General features: G+C 39.4%; 1 protein-coding gene across 4 annotated transcripts; it reads right to left on the bottom strand.

Moving 5' to 3' along the window:
• Positions 1–1,244: 1,244 nt before the first annotated feature.
• LOC147058803 (aggrecan core protein-like) lies at positions 1,245–16,730 on the bottom strand. Of its 4 annotated transcripts, XM_085908035.1 has the most exons (20): positions 16,555–16,730; positions 13,912–14,001; positions 13,719–13,810; positions 13,130–13,421; positions 12,013–12,187; positions 11,813–11,940; positions 11,404–11,697; positions 10,961–11,263; positions 9,936–10,110; positions 9,737–9,864; positions 8,213–8,503; positions 8,037–8,135; positions 6,415–7,944; positions 5,715–5,792; positions 4,886–4,999; positions 4,154–4,312; positions 3,968–4,050; positions 3,381–3,525; positions 3,123–3,305; positions 1,245–3,046 (listed from the first exon to the last, which is right to left on the bottom strand). In XM_085908035.1, the coding sequence occupies exons 2-20, from the start codon at positions 13,997–13,999 to the stop codon at positions 2,976–2,978; spliced, it is 4,428 nt and encodes a 1,475-aa protein (XP_085764161.1). In that variant the 5' UTR covers positions 14,000–14,001; positions 16,555–16,730; the 3' UTR covers positions 1,245–2,975. The 4 variants fall into 4 exon arrangements, 3 of the variants coding, with proteins under 3 accessions (XP_085764161.1, XP_085764162.1, XP_085764163.1); XM_085908036.1 differs by lacking the exon at positions 4,886–4,999; XR_015065703.1 differs by lacking the exons at positions 1,245–3,046; positions 3,123–3,305; positions 3,381–3,525 and having other exon boundaries at positions 3,969–4,050; positions 4,154–4,280.
• Positions 16,731–17,591: the final 861 nt, after the last annotated feature.

Genomic DNA, 17,591 nt, shown 5'->3' with positions numbered 1-17,591 from the left:
AAGGCCAATCCACTTCCTCCTCAGCCTGAAACCAGCCTCATCTGTGCTGGCTGCAGTCAGCCCAGCACAGGTGTGGCTCTGTTCCAGATCATCTCGTCAGAGGCTGTCTACAAAACCCCCTGAGAGACGGTGCTCGAGGCTTCGACGTTAAACTTCTGTGGTCAGCGCTCCCTCCACGTCAAACCAGTGTCTCCTCCCTCAAATCCACCTTTGGATCACCTTTCGTGAGAAAGATAAATATTTTATTTTTGCCCTGAAACCTCAGTCTCTGTGTCTTGTCTCCTGGGTCCTCGGCACTTTTGGCTCACCACTCCAGTTGAGCGTAACATTTTGCCCCATATTTCCTGAAATCTTTGTATTTGGTTGCAGTTGAAAGTATATGACAGCCTATTCTGTTGGTTTAGTATTTAAAACAGTTAAACAGCTCTATTTAGATAGTTTGTTTTTGTTTACAGCAATTTTTGTTCTTAAGGAATGTTACTGTTCACGTAAACAAAAATAGTAAAGTGGATATGATGGGACTTTGTGAACCATTAATAAGCGTTTTAACTTGTACTTGATGCTGTTGAAAAGAGCACTTGCACCGTATTAGTGTTCGTTGAGTTTAACAAAAAATAAACTGAGTAATTTTCCCCAAAAATGCCTTTCTATTTCAAAACATATCGTATATTGTGAGTATAATTTTAGACAATATATCGATTAGCGTGATTATCACCATATCGTGATAATATCGTATTATGTGGAAAGTATCGTATATCATATAGTATTGTGAGGTGCCAGGCAATACCCACCCTTACTACCCCTAGTAGTTATCATGATTTGGCTGGCTCCTCCCTTGGTTTTAAGCAAAATAGGACTGTATCCGACCTCTTTTAATAAAACATGATAAATGTGATCATCTTTATGACTGTTAAGGTGTTGATACGCCTTAGCGCCTTGAGATTGCTTGTTGCCTCGTGTGTGAAGCAACAGAGTTCGGAAAGTAATTGAACATGTGAGTGTACCTTGTCGCTGTCTTCTTTTTTCTGTCCTCCTCCTACATTAGCAGGAAGCAGGTTATTTCTACAGTGGAACAGCCATTTGAAAAGTTGACAGACCTTCAACTCTACTTTGAGTTTTTCTTTGTCTTTTTTTCCAATCGTAAAATGAAACAGCTTTACCCAAAAATTGTGAAGCGTGCAGTCACTTTTATTTTTGAAAAGTATGGATACAACACTTTCAGCAGGTATGCACAATATCGAAACAATATTTATCCTTACATGTAGTACATGACATTATGTGGAGAGGGCACAGCCCCCAAGATAAAAAAAAAAAAAAAAAAAAAACAGTGCAAAAAGACAAGTCAAAATATATAATCGATCTTTGAATCATTATGTCCTTTTTTATTGACACTTAGGTCTGACGCTGCGCACAAATAGTAAACCCTCACATTTCCGCAACCACTCATTGGAGTGAGCAGTAAATCATTTGCATGAGACAGGACTGACCCCTCAAGTATTTATATCATTTCAACAAGGAATAAATAAAAAGTAAACAATAATTCTTATTCCTAAGGGTATTTTGATAAAATCTTTTTTTTTTTTTATTGTTTTGAATGGAAAACATGTCTCCTTTAAATCACAAACATAAAATAGACAACATGTAAATTTTGATACTTATGACACAAATGCTCTGCACTGCACAGCCATGTGGAAGGTGATAGTGGATAAACGCAGCTTGAAAAAAAGAAGGACTCAATCCAGCCAACAGAAAACCTGGATCAAAAGTATAAATCTGGTGAATACAGTATGTAGAATTCACTCATCTTTTCTGCGTGTCGCTCTCAGGTTCATACCACTTTCTATTTTTTTGTGTCTGATAACAATGTAGTTTATTTTTGCCTGCATGTCTCTCTCTGTATGTTGCCCTGACAAGGCCGTGGTCATGCCTCAGGTCAAGCACAGGCCTATTTGTGTGGACAGGGTGGTTTGGTTTCAGTAATGTGAGGCACGACAGGATATGTATGTTGGACCACAAAAACAATCAAGTTGAGGGCCTTGTAAGGGCAGACAGCCAACTCATGTTCGGGGTCTCAAAGCGTAGCTACTATTCAAAGCGATGAGATTATGAGTCTCGCCAGGTATAAGAAAGGCGTTGCCTGGCAGACGGGGGGCTTCCGAACATCGTGTCAGTGGGGCGTGAGAGAACATCTTCTTTTGACATCACCTGAATAAAATCTTTTTCCAACCAGCTGTGTGTCCCCGAAGCATTTCCTTCTTTAAAGCCAGCATTTTTCACCAAGTGTTTTGTGAAGACCAGCAGAGCCACGAAGACAATTCACCACAATAACCAGCTCAGTGCAGTCCATTGTGATAACTCATAAATAAAATATGTGTGATTACAGTTGGTTTGAATGATCAAACGGTGCTTTTGATGGCTTACGTCATTTACAGTCTTTGTCGAAGAAAATAAAATCAGCAATTGGATGACACAAACAGACAATACAATGGTTCTGGGTTTATAAATAAACTTAAATTATAAAATTGTTGCAATTGTTGTTAATATTGTTTTGTAAAAGACTGACAATGTCAATACAGTTACAGACAGTGTTTGTGTGATACATTTGGTAGTACTGTATCTATTTTTTTTTTATCTAATGCGTTCATTCACTGAAAGCACTTCTTAGAATTTTGCAAAGTGGGAGTAAGTGAATTTTGTGCCCAATAACAGCAACTGCTTTTAACCACACTATACAAATTTACAGATTTACTTCACCGACTCAGGAGGATTATTTTCCTATGGATCTTTGATATAGAAACGTGTCTTTAAATCTTAGTCATTTAAAACTTCCCAGTGAGGAATTCACCAGAAATATGTTACAAATGATGAAGATAAACTAAATAAATTATTACTGTATGATCAAAATATATTATAATGTATATTTGAGTGTTGTAAATTTTCTTATAGGCTTTTTAAAGTTGTTTTTAGTAATAATGTTAGTAGCTGATGGTGGTTGATTCCACTGGACTGCTGTTGCCTCTCTTTTGTATTCTTTGTCTTGCTTTCACTGCAGAAAGAATATATTTTTTTATTAACACCTTCAGGTAAAATGAAAGAGAGGTTTCTTAGCAAATCTCACTCACCATCAGTACACTCCACTTGGGGTTTTTCCCACTGTCCATCTGCTTTGCAGCGAATCACTGGTGGGTGGCGCTGTCTAAATCCTGGGTTGCACTGATAGCGGACGATTAAGTTTATAGGGTATTCCTCCCTTCTGTTACCAAACATGTGAGCATTCGCCACCATTGGAGGGGCACCACAAGACACTGGGAACAAAATATTATTTACAGTACAAGGAAGAAATGGGCAAGGATGAAGATGTGAGGCCTGGGTTAACATACTTGGGCCTTTTTTGCAGGTAAATGGTAGATGGTAGTTGCAAGGCACATCATTCCACTGGCCCTTGTGATACCAGATCATCACCACACAGTTTTCTCCAGGGCTTATGTACTTATCTGGTTGATTTGGTTTCCAATTTTCATATTGCTTTAGGGCCCAAAAATACATCGTTATCATGTATAATAACAGTGTGTGTAAATAATTAAAAAATAGGTTGTATTCAATATAATAAAGTATAGTTCAAAGCAGCACAAAGAACAGATAAAACATTTTGAATGTATTTGTAGTTCACGTTGCTCTTTGGCCTTTGTCAAAGTTTCAGTTTATGCCAACAATCTCTCTCTCTCTCTCTCTCTCTCTCTCTCTCTCTCTCTCTCTCTCTCTCTCTCTCTCTCTCTCTCTCTCTCTCTCTCTCTCTCTCTCTCTCTCTCTCTCTCTCTCTCTCTCTCTATCAGTCTGAACACCACCCAAAAAATCTCTCATTTATTCATGTATACGTATGGAGTATATACATAGTGTGATGATAGTATGATGGTAGGAGATTCCTTGACAGTAATCTCCTTAACTATCATCAGGTATTGTTACTCACCAGTGGAGTCCCATCTGTCCAGTGGAAGTCGTTTTCTACAGTCTTGTCATTTAGTCCGATCCACTGATAGTTTTGCGCATTGGCTATTGGGGGGAAAAGGGTTACTCGTTTTGCTCTAACGTTTATATTTTCCAATAACATCCTGTAGGCCACGGGGTGCTCAAAGCTGATCCTCAAGGCACTCACAATTGACAAAGTGTTGCTCCTCTGGTGTTATGATGCTGACCAGATGGCCATTCAGATCCCGGCAGCGTTGCTCGGCATCCAGCCACATCTCTCGATCACTGAAGTACAGGTAGCAGTTCCCCTGAAACTTAATCCAACCCTTTTCACACTGCTGCTCATCTGCAGCCACAAAACCAAGGGAGGATGATGTGAAATTAGGTAATAAGACAATACAAATTCCATGTTTACTGAATCTGTTTTCACATTTTCGGGTTTGAAATTGAAAGTGACATTGAAGGGTCTACTAGGGTGACTCTAAATAGGTCAGGATTACAAAACAAAAGCCATGATGATAAGAAGCATATTATCATACAGTACCAGTTTTTAACACTGCTCTCAACCTATTTAGTTTTTCTATATTACTCACAAAGTTAATATTTTAGTGTGTTGTGTAGTTTGTGGTTTGTTTCTTAACGTGCTTTGCAGGACGTTTTATTGTGTTTAATGTCGAGAATTGTGTTTGCTTTGCGCTAATTGAACTTCTGTATTGGATTGTTCATGCTCCACATTGTCTCTAAATGGTCGCATTTTGCCGCTAAAATATGAGACAGCGCGAGTAAATTTTTCATCCGTCCGTGCTAATGTGACAGAGAAATCTTTTATTATGGTTTTTTTTTTTAATGAAATAATTTCTAAGGCCGAGGTTGTTAAGAGGCTGTTATTAGTACCTATCAGCATAAGCAAAACTCATACCAATCTCACAGCGCTCCCCTCCGTAGCTTGGCAGGCATAAGCATTTGTAAGCGTCTGCATTCTCCACACAGGTGGCTCCATTGGCACACGGATTAGAGTGGCAAACATCTAATTCTGAAAAAAATGTGAGTGAGCAATACTACTGTTTTTAGTAAGGCACTGGCAGCATGGATGGTAAGTTGGGTTTTTATAACTACTGGCAGGACTGATTGTGAACTTGTTGCAACTTCTGACCCATGCAATATATACTGCATATTAAATATCTGATCAAACATGTTATTTGATGTTTTTAAAATTAGAAAGTATTTAAGTGGTGTACTCAAAATGTTGATTCTACTTTTCAAAACTATATTTAAAAAAAAATGCTATATTTGTATGCAAAATCAGCTTGTTCCAACAGATTATCTGTTGGCACTTCAAACTTTTCATGAATGGGAGCATTCATGTAGCCCCATTTTTAGCATGTACACAGCACTGCAAAGCTAATGGGTGGGTATGGCAGACATCAAAACAACATCAAAGCTGAAGTGTTTTGATAAAACAGAAGACAAAAATATCAGAGCAGAACCAATCGATATTTGATAAACACACTAGCATGCAAGAATATCTAACAAGCAGGACACGATGCACAAAAGGGAGCACAAAACAAAATGGCCAACAGCAGAAGTGTTTGCATTTTAATCTGCCAACTAAAGTATGTTGTTGTTGTGTTGTAGTGTTACTGTCATCACAAAGCAGATTCCATGCGTAACTGCAGTGGAACATGTGCAAAGAGTTCAGTTATTGTCTGAAAAGAAATTCAAAAATGAAACTCGACATAGAGACTTACCATGGCAGATGGCCAACCCTTTTTCGACACTGCACAAGGCAGCACCACATGGGTTTGGTTTACATGGATCAGTGTCACCTGCAAAAATGGCTACCATTATATAGTCATGCACTCATAAGATGGACAACTAAGATATTTTATGGACATTTTAGTTCACGACCAAAGAAAATTAATACAGTTGGTTGCCATGGCTACCGTTCTTATTCTTCATCATCTTCTAAATGGAAGACAAGGAAGAACTTTCACCGCAAGCATGCAAGTGGAGGGCCAGTGATTGTGGCGGCTGGCTTTTGGCTTCCACAGTGTCGGTATTAAGTCTTTATTTTGCATTTTGAAAGTGACATTTATTAAATGCAACAAGTGTTCAGAAAAGAACTGTGGGAACTGTGTGTGTGGTGGTGGTGGTGGGGGGGATCTTAGTAAATGGTATAATAAAAACATTAATAAAAATCAACCTCTACTTCCTGGACATTCACCTATCGCAGGGGATTATGGAATGTATTACCCTCAAAAAGTGAGGCAACACTGTATTTATCACACTATCTCAAGGAGATATTATATATATATGTATATTCTGTGGCCCATCACAAAAAAAACATCACACATTTGATCAAATTCAGAAAGAATGACACCTTATAGTCCCTGTTCATTTAAATAAATACATCAACAAGAAATGTCTAAACGCAGTTGGCTAACATACCCTGAATGTGTCCAGCGTCCTCATGACTTCCATTAACAGGTAGACTAATATTGGGAAGAGCAGACAGAGCAGCTGGGGCAAGCTTTGAGGCCAAAGCCCGAGATGGGCTCTTTGTAACATCAGTCAGTGTACCAGTCTCTATTAATTCCCCCTGAATAGACGTTGAAGGCATAATCTCTGATGTCTCTCCGTACTGCGTTTCTGAAGGTATTGACATGTTGACATCTCTACTCTCAGTATGGAAGCCACTGTTGATTTGTTCCCCACTGAATTCCACTGTCCCTTGTTTATTCTCCTCAGACCCCATAAAGTTTCTAGACACTCCAGTCATCACCTCCCAAGTTAATAATGTAAGACTGCCACCTTCTCCAGACATTCCAGCCCTAGATAAGGCCTCCAAAGAGCTAATTTCTGACACATGCTCACCACTGGCTTCTCCAGAATTGGAGAAGAAAAACCCAGAGGCCTCTTGCTCCTCAAATGATGACTCTGTTAGGTCATTGAACTCTGACCCTTTAAAGCTCACACCTGAGAAGAACTCAGAACCACTTCCAGAAGCTGAGCTGCTGAGATCATGACTGGGCAGCTGATAACTGTCCCCGGAGCCACTGAAAATTAATAGTCCCCCTCCAAACTCATATTCTTTTTGGGTAACATGAGCGGATGTGTCAATCAATTCATTATCTATCAATAAGACCCTAGCTTCAGTTCCAGTAAAATGCCCCGATTGTTCACTGGTACTTCCTGAATAAAGACCAGGTGGCTTTCCAGAGAACTGACCATTTTCCACTGAAGATTCAGTGGAAAAAACACTCTCTGCAGAGCTAAAACCAGGATCAATGCCAGATCTAGACAGGTCTCCACCACCACCAAGCATGCCTGAACCTGTTTCTGAAGAATTTTTATTTATAAGAATTTCTGAGCCTGCCTCTTCTTCTCTTTGGAAACTCTCCAAACTGGTACCTTTTTTGGATGAATTGATGTCACTGTTAGAAAACAAAACAGCGGTGATGACTTGTTCTTCACTGATCCCTGAGCCAGATGTATCAACACTGCTAACACCTGATGTGCCATAAGGTAGATCAGCATTAGTACTGCCCACCAAGTCTCCCAAGCCGGACAGGTCTTCAGACATAAACTGATCTCCAGAGCCAGTGTCCCCAGAACCTGCCAATTCTTTGGGAATAAACTTGACTCCAGACCTAGACAGACTCCCAATACCAGACAGGTCTCCAGAGGTATCCTGGTTAACAGAACCAGCCAGGCTTCCAAAACCTGACACATACCCATGTATGAGCTTGTCTCCAAAGCCAGCCGGGTCTCCAGAAAGGCCCCTGTCTTCTGATACAGACAGATCTACAGAGGTCCTCTGCACTCCAAATCCAGACATGCCTCCAGAGTTAACCTGGTCACCAGACCCAGACAAGTCTCCAAAGGTGTTATGAATAGAAGACCCTGATTCAAAATGTGTTGAACCTGAACCAGAGCCTGGCGATTCCACTGGGATGGGGGTCACGATTGGTGTAACCACTGAAAAGACATGCAAATGGGAGACATGCATGACAGATAAAATGAGTGAGGACCATTTTACAAACAAAAATAATGATTCATATGATACCCACCTTGTCTCACTAATTCTGTGATGGATGTTAAGTTAGGAAGGACATCCCAGATATTTGTGATGTTCAGTCCAGTTTCATTTGCAATTAATGAAATGTTTGCTATAAAAACTCGTAAAAAATCTAATATGAATACATTATTAACAGAAATGTGGTCTAATCTAAGAGTGAGTACTTACCTCTGAAACAGTATGCATCAAATTTGTCGTTTATGTCGGGCCCTATTTGGTTGGAATGAGTGTACAAAGTGTGTACTCCAGACTTTACTGCTACACACTCAGCTCGAGGGTTAGTGATGGGATAACGGACACTGCGATCTCTGAGCCAGCCAGCACGACACATGTCAAAACCCTGTTTCCAGGCTGCATGGAGCTCTCCTGTAGAGGCCAGGCTGGCGTTCTGCTCGAGACAGCGAGCAGACGCCTCGTCATAAGTGAAACCCTCATCAGAGCCCACATGGAAAACCTGACCTAAGAAGCAATTGAGGATGTTGGATGATTTTACACTGAATAAACAGACTGTCAATGTGCTGTATGCAGTATAAAGAGAAATGTGCTTTCAGCAGTTTGCAAACATATTTTTTAAGGTTGTGTTAAACTTATAATCATATCAATATAATATCTAGTGTTGGAGTGCTTGTGTGGATTGGTGGGGGTGAAGAATGTGCAGGCACACTGCATGACCTTGCTTTCTTCTAAGAGTTGTGGAACAGGGAGGCCCAGGAAGGGAGTACCAGACGAAGAGAGTACGGGACGGTACGGGACGAAGGGAGTACCGGACGATAACACCTCAAGGTCGGTGAGGAACGAGAACAAAGAACAACACCACGTCCAGGTGGTTGGGCTTCGAGAGGAAAAAAAACAACCGCCTGATAACACCTCGACGGGGAGGAGATGGCCATCGACCAATCATCACACAATGTTTTGCATGTTTTAATATTCATATTGTGTGTCTTTAAAACTGGACAACCCGGAAGAATGTGTCGTATTTTGGTGGTCACAAAAACGCACGAGTTTTAGTGTGAGGGACCCGGGACCCAGCCCTGTGTTAGTGTGCTTTGTCAGGAATAAACAATTGGTAAATTTGGTCTGATTGATCTACTGGTCTTCTCTTTGACAGAACGAACTCGCAAAATTGTTAGGTGCGCCAGTGTGTGGATTGGGACATAGAAACTTGTGTTAAGTGTTGATCGCAATTTGGAGTCAGATCAATAGCTAAAATCCGTATCCTAACAAGTAATACAATGGTTTGCATGAAATTTCAGAGGTGGGCATTTTGGTGTCCCTCGTCTGCAACCTGGGTAGCTTTCTGTCCTTGTCTGTCCGTCCTTATTCATAATATAATTATGCATCGTCATTGAAAAGGCCTTCTGTTAGCAATCTGAACCCCACCCCCCCATCCATCGTCAGTCCAAAAAAAAAAGTCATTGTCCAACATGTTGAGAAACCTCTTTCAACTTTGCGTTTTCTGTATTTTAAGTGGTGATGGTCAGGATTGAACCGCCACCCTGAGAGAGTGAAAATAAAACAGTTTAAGTTTTTAAGGGTGCTAATTGATCATGTCAAGTGGAAAGCGAGTTGTTATGGTGGTAGATAAGGCCTGCCAAGTACCCTGAAAAGGGGGCGGGGGCGTGGTGAAGGTGCCACTAAGTTTGGCGAAGAGATTTTGATAAATCTTTGAGAATGATTTCGTAGCTTACCTACCTTTAAGCCCATCAATGTAGCAATAAACATCATACAGCTCATCTGCTGGCCTCAGACCATAGGAATGTACTCCGGATTGATCTCCTAAATTTCTAGCACACTTTTCTTGAACTAAAACACCAGGGTACCTAGAATCAACCATAAGTGTTTGAAAATTATTCCAAGTGTCTCTGAAAATACAGGTACATATCAGAAATACCTGACTGTCTGGTCCATCAGCCATCCTGCATCACACTGGTGATATCCCATTTCATATGCCAATTGAAGCTGTTCAGGGGTTGCAATGGACGCACCAATACTCTGACAGGCCAATTGGGCATCAATAAAGGTGAGAGCAGAGCGGCCGGACTGGGACTGAGAATGAAATACCACACCTTTGTGCAAAGAGAACAAGAATGAATATGGCAATGTATTTGTGTCAGGATGATAGGAGCATCCTATACTCCCTAATCATTCCATTTGATATGAGTTATTATATATCATCTATCCAGTGCTTTAAGTGGGCCGGTACGCAACAGTACAGAATAGCGGCGCTTCTCCAATTTAGCCTCTAGCGTCCTGGGACTTCACATGACCCCACAGTAGGCCTACCCTCTCTTGTGCTTTGAAACTTATACATACTACAACTGTGTTTTTTTGGCACGTGCGGCATCAAGGCAAGCATTCATACTCATAACATAACACGGCGGCAGTGCAAAGGGTATTACCAAACAATACATTGATGCCAATGCGATAACCTTTATTGGCATTCATTTTGAAATTGGCCTCGTTTTCAACATTTCATCTGATATTTACACAGTTTTTATTGCCTTTACATATGTAGTTGCTACTTGCTACCAACATCAAAAGGACTGGAAGAAAACCCAGACTGGTGATGAAGTGGGTGATGATAATGGAGGACTACACGCTCATTTTTTTTCAAATGAAGATCAGCCAGCTAAAAGTAACGTTCGCGCTTTTGATTCGCTTGTTGCTCGAGATGTCATCAATAACTGCACAGAACAACAATGGCCAGATTGCTGTTCAAACGAACAAATCTGGGTTTTTTAAATGAGATATTTGTTCATTATTGATTGTATATTATATATTAATGAATCAACTTGGTGATCTGATGCTACCGACACTCTAATTTACCTGGCAACATTGGAGTAAATGGAGTAGTACCAGCACTTATATTTTTTTACCACTTATAGCACAGAATATATCCAAATGCAAATTACTAACCAGTTGGAGGTATCAAAACCTCATTGCCTCGCTCCCTCCCTAGGTTGGAAGGCAATGTGACCTGCTTTATTATTTCAGTGGGGAGTTCTGTGATGTTTGGTGTTTGAGGTAGAGGTAGTTCACTTGGACTCTGCGTAAAGGTAAAGTCTACGATGGTCGGTTTTTGGGTCACCATCCCTCCGGCCACCTCACTCTCGGTTGTTTGTTTCCCAAAGAAAACGTCTTGGTTTTGCATCACTGGGGAAACACTCAATATGCCGCTTCCTTCCTCTATTACGCCAGAACCTTCATCATTAGGGAACTCTGAGGATGATATGATACAACTAAGTTGATCAAATCCATTAGATCAAATACAACCACTGTTAAAACTTTGATATTTTCCTATAGAAAACAAGCTAGTAAATGGTGACTTAGGAATAAGCTTTCATTGTCAATGATGTTACCTGTGTAGCAGAAGGCATCATAGTGAGTGTCAAGAAGAGGATATCCTGTCTGATTTGTGTAGAGGTAAACAGTTCGCACCCCCAGAAGACCCCCTCCACACTGTGGCCGCCGACTGTTTATGGGGTAGCGTACGCTTCTATCACCCAGCCAACCGGCATTACAGATGTCCATACCGCCCTGCCAGGCCAAGTACAGCTGACCTGTAGTGGCCAGTATGGCCCCCTTTGTGGAACATGCCAACATAGCCTCAGAGAAAGTGAATTTTTCTGCCGACGTAGTGTGGAAAACCCTGCCTGCGAAAGACAGAACATGTTTTTTAAAACAACAAGTGGAGTGACCGTGCATATAATACACACAAAACTAGGATTTGTGACTAAGATCAGTAAACCACTGAAGAGATATACAAACCTGTCATTTTTTCAGCAAAGCAGTATACATCATAAGTCTCGTTGAGTTGTCTCACTCCATATGTCCTAACCCCGGGAACATTTTCTTTGTCACCATAACAGTTGACACGGGGAATATGAATTGGGTATCTATTTGGAAACAAGATGGGACAATATTGCAAATGAAGGCTAATCAGACCTTTAGTTATAAAATAAACGGACCTCACTGTCTGATCGGAAAGCCAGCCAGCATCACACTGGTGGTATCCATCATCATAAACTGCTTGGAGTTGTTCAGGTGAAGCCATGAGTGCACTGTTCTGGATGCATGCATTCTTTGCTTTTTCAAAGGTCATCATGTAGCGACCAATAATCGAGCGGTAGTGGAAGACAATACCTGCAGTAACAACAAAGTAAAACACTTTAGTTAACTATTAGGCTAACACAACATGTGAATATAACACATCGATGGTTTCTATTAACAGCCAGTATTTTATGCAGAATTTTTTGTAAAGAGCATCATATTTTGTAAGATGTCTATACACTTTCGTGAATAGATAGGAAGTTTCTTTCTTTTTTGTACATTCATTCTGGTTGTGAATAAACACATTTATAAATATGGAGGTGGGTTTATCAATTTTTTCTGGTCCATCTATCTTTCATCAATGACCAACCTTCCATCCACCTTCAGTTCATCCTTATTTTTTATTTTAAAACCACTTTCATCATCGCTTACGTTCGTCCATCAATCGTGAATCTGTCTCCCTGCACCCCTCCAATAAAAAAAGTTCATCACGACTGCTGTCATCAATAATAATACATTCCACTGACTTTAATGTTAGAATTGAGTGTCTGTAAGAAAGCAGCCAAAAAGATTGCCGACTTGATCCACAGTAACGTGGATATCATAAAAAATATATCCCGAGTGAACGTTGCATCACAAACAAGACATGCTAGCTTCGTCTCTGTCAGCCGTCAGTGAAATGGGCATCCATCACTGACAGACTGAGAGGTTTGTCGGCACTTGACCTGGTTAGTGACAATTACACGGACAGATGAAAACCTACTTCCGTCTGTCCTTTGCTTAATTTTCTCATTCGTCTTCCGCCATCCATAAAATGAGCGTCCATCGGTGACAGATGGATGGACCAGTCTGTCACTACCCACCTCTGGATAAATTTGAACAAATACTAGCCTGATTGGAAACATGTCTATGTCTTAACCTGTTCGAAGGACTACCTGATTGAGGAAGTATAGTCGTAAGAGGCTTGTGAGAGAGGCTTCAACAGACTGGTAGAAAAAAACAGTGACTAAAGCAAACCTTTCAAATTTTGCCTACCTTGAACTTTCACATGTACATCGTCATGATTGTCCTCAATACCATGTTGAACTTCGCAGCGGTAGATTCCAGAGTCACTGGACCTTAGCTGATCTATCTTGATACTCGCATCTGTCGGGGTCAAAGGGTAGCCCACCAGATGAACTCTGTCCAGGTACATCTCGCTGATGCGCACTTCTCCCTCCAAAGCAACTAAAATAGTTGCGACCTTGTCTTTGGTAATGAGACTCCATTTGATGCGATGAGAAAGTGGAGCTATATTGGGTGCTCCGGGGTCTGGAATAGTGTGGTCCTATATTAAGAAAAGAAAAACCCACTGTTTTTTGTTTATGAAAATACATCAAACATAGTGTGTTCTCGATTTAAATCCCAGGGGAAAAAGGAAATAATGATTCTGAAATTTACATATATCGGTTGAGTGTATGGATAACATGAAGATGCTTATGGGACTGGCAAGACTACAGGACATAATTTCTAAAACAACATAGAGTCTTTTTTTTTTAAGCAAAATAATGTGAGAAAAGAAACCACTTTTGACATATTTTACAGTAGTTTTAAACACTGGTCAAACACACACACGCACACGCACCTTGAAGTAGCATGGAAGAATTAATGTGCCTCCAAGTAGTGGCCGATGCGGGTCTGGTAGAGGTATGCTCACACTGAGCACTTCAAATGGGTCTGTTCAAGGGAGTCACATACAATACACAGTACATTCGACAATTACAATTTCAAAACAATTAATTCATTGAAACTTTCCAAAATGCAGTTCCTTTTCTTACCTGGGAAAGAGCTGTCATCATGCATATAATCAAGTGATGCTGAGATGACATTTAGACAAACCCAAAGATGAACAGCCCACCTGATCATATCTGAAAAGAGAGTAGAATCTGTTTTAATTCAATGTGACATTTGCACAGAGAACACAAAAAATAGCTTCATTTACTGCATATAGAGAGAAGTTTCCCACAAAGAAAATTGCAATAAATATTGAAGTAATGATAATCTCATTGATCATGAACACAAAGTCTAAATACTCCCAGGAAGCCACAGTTTGTCCACAGTTGGATACGCAAAATTATTGTATCTTCTGTTCCAATATATCGCGGGCATACACAGATAAACAAAGATATACTAATCAATACATAATAGTTTTCAGGCACACTAAGTGAAATTGTATAATTATCCGGGACACCCCTGATGATATCTTACGGCACCCAGGTTGGGAATCACTGGTGTGAGAAACTAAACTGTTTTCAATGTCACACACTATTTTGCAGAATCAGAACCAATTGGGTGTTTAGTCAAAATAATTTCATTGGATTAATTTATCCCTTAACAGGATAAATCCAAGAAAATGGATGATGGGGCAGAGGTATTACCGTAATTTTCGGACTATAAATCGCGTTTTTTGTCATAGTTTGGGTGGGGGGCGACTTATACTCAGGAGCGACTTACATGTGATTTTTTTCACAAATTTTCAAAATTCAAAAATGCGCGATGTAGTGAAACCGCGATAAACGAACCGCGATGTAGCAAGGGATTACTGTCATTTGAACTGCAAGTGACGTCACCGGTGCCAGATAGTACAGGGAGATCGTTCTAGAGCACATGTGTCAAACTCAAGGCCCAGGGGCCAGATACGGCCCGCCACATCATTTTATGTGGCTCGCGAAGACAAATTGTGCATCAAATTCGTGTGTCATTACTAGAATTGCAAATTGGCATCACTTTTAAAAATATATTTTTTTCTTTTAAATATTTGACCAGTTTCTACTCGTCTGATTTCAAAACGAGTTATTTGTCAGTTTGTTTTGTACCTTATACTGTATATAATATGAGGTGCTCATACATTTATTTGGGTTGACAGTCATAATGGCCCTCCTAAAGAAGCTATGACTACAATGCGGCCCGCGAAAAAAAAGAGTTTGAAAGGAAGCAAAGATCATTGAGATTAAAAGTCATATTTGGTACAACAGACTATTTTAGTAGCCCTCTTAGGTGTAATTTTCAAGTGAACATAACAAATGGAATGCAGTCAAATTATCAAAGCAGATTAAAGCTGACTGACAAGACAAATAATAGTTGATGTTCTTGCTCTTCTCTCTTGCTCATCCATCCATCCATCCATCCATCCATCCATCCATCCATCCATCCATCCATCCATCCATCCATCCATCCATCATCCATCCCGAGTGAATTTTTTTTCAGGGGTCTTTACCATTATTGATCAAATTATAAGAACATTTTGCAAATCTTAGTTCTGTAATTTGGGAAATTTTTATGTAAACAATTTGAAAATGTATTTTTTCCAACACAATTCATCTTAAACCTTTACTGTTTAACAATTCCATTTATCTTTAACCTTTATTGTTTGTACATTATGTGACCTGTATATCTCCCAGGGTTTTGTATTTAACTGCTTATGTTCGAGCCAGGGTCAGACACGGAGAGTCTTTCATAAACCTGTTTAAAACCTGGTGGGAGTGTCTGTTCGGGACTCTGACATGGTCTTTAGTCTAATTGACATTTCATTCACTACTGACTACTGAGTGTGAGCCGCACTGGTGGCACACTTCACACTGGCCTCATTCATATTCTGTGCCAAGGTCCACTCCCGGAGAGACTGGGACCATAAGACTGGTTTTGTTCTTCCTGAAGTCTGCATTATTGAGCTCTGATGACGTCAGGACTTACGGAAACAAAGTCAGTCTTTTCCGTCCCTTTACAACACTACTGATATTCAGGCGGGGGACTTGAAAAAGTCATGTTGGGAGGAGTTGTTGGCCACAGATGGAGCCATGACGGGGGCTTTGATCCTCAAGTTCTCTACAAGATGCACTTTGGTCATGTGACCATGTACTATGGCAATAACCAATGTGATCTTGCCTACATAATAACTTGTTTCCAATTTACTTCCAATAATAATGATCACAAGTGCGACTGGAAATTAAATTTTAAAAAACCTTTTGCGTTCATAAACAATGAAAAGAATGGTGTACCGTATCTATACAATCACCACGAGCCAATAATTACAATATGTACTGTCTCTGTTTTAAAAAGTATTTCCACATCTGATAAATCTGATATTTGTGTAACATATTGAATGTATTTTAGGAGTGAATTATGTAGTTTAACTATGCATTGTTGTAATATATATATATATATATATATATATATATATATATATATATATATATATATATATATATATATATATATATATATATATATATATATATATATATATGTCTTTATATTTATCCTGTGAGGAACGACAAGTGTGCAAAATGATAACAATGATGTATATTTTTTCTAAATGTAAAAGTCTACCCAATGTCCTAGTCATTCCCATTTTATCCATATTTCAGCGAATTTATTTTAAATAAATAACACAACTTGTGTAGAAGATGAATTACACACACCTGTTGAAGAAAAACGTTCTCGGCTCTAAGTTGGACTTCTCCTTAGTGCTGTGTCTTTGCCTCAGTAGAACTCTCGGTTGCAGCTTTGTCAGTAAGGATATCCCTGTTAATAGCAACAACCTGCTTGACTGTGTGCAGATGAAAGGGAAACAGTGGCTGTAAACCTCAGAGGGAGCCACAGTTATCCAGGTCTTCATACTGAAATTCCAGGAGACAAGGTTGCCGCTTTCAAAATAAAAGCTAACTACATGTTTGAGGCTACCCAGGAAATAAACTCAAAAAATGGCTTGCATATATATATATATATATATATATATATATATATATATATATATATATATATATATCACTACTGAACTGAAAAGTAAATATTGAGCTTTATGTTTGTGAAATCCAGAAGTTCAAAATGAATGCTGCATCTTAAAATAAAACAAAGAATATTTTCCATCCATCATTTAACAATATTAACATTTTAAACCCATTTACAGTCTAACCTTGCGATTAATTACAATACCTTAGCAATTCACAAAAAAAGATTTATTTTAAAACAGGCAGTACATGTGCTTAATTTCGACATTTGGAACTCAAACTCTAACCTTAGCCATTCATAAAAAAATATGTATTTTAAAACAGGCAGCACATGTGCTTTATTCCCACATTTGGCAATTATAGGTCTCCTAAATGTCTGAGTGTATATCTTAGCCCTTCTCTAGTTTCTCTCACTCTCTCAAGAAAAAAAACAGACAATGCTGCTCTTTCAATCGTATGCAAGTGGATATTCACTCTAGTAAAATGTTGTTGAAGTTGACTTTGGCTATAGCACAATGAAAATAATGCTCTCATTCTACAAACATAATACACACGTTTACCTGTAGAATTAGTACATTACGCAGATGCATGCATGCATCTTTGTAGTTATTGGCAAAATGAATGTTCCTTATAATTGTGTAATGGCATATTTGATAGATAGATAGATAGATAGATAGATAGATAGATAGATAGATAGATAGATAGATAGATAGATAGATAGATAGATA

The sequence above is a fragment of the Syngnathus leptorhynchus genome, chromosome 3, assembly GCF_054491065.1.
Source record: "Syngnathus leptorhynchus isolate UIUO chromosome 3, UIUO_Slep, whole genome shotgun sequence".
Taxonomy (NCBI): domain Eukaryota; kingdom Metazoa; phylum Chordata; class Actinopteri; order Syngnathiformes; family Syngnathidae; genus Syngnathus; species Syngnathus leptorhynchus.
Note: the sequence above shows the minus strand (reverse complement) of the source record. Positions and strands in the feature narration are given on the sequence as shown.

Coding starts and splice junctions, on each gene's coding strand:
- LOC147058803 (XM_085908035.1), bottom strand. CDS start 13,999: ATGATCAGGTGGGCTGTTCATCTTTGGGTTTGTCTAAATGTCATCTCA. Junction 12,188..13,129: donor TGTACATGTGAAAGTTCAAG/GTAGGCAAAATT, acceptor TTGTTACTGCAG/GTATTGTCTTCCACTACCGC. Junction 7,945..8,036: donor CACAGAATTAGTGAGACAAG/GTGGGTATCATA, acceptor ATGTCTTTTCAG/TGGTTACACCAATCGTGACC.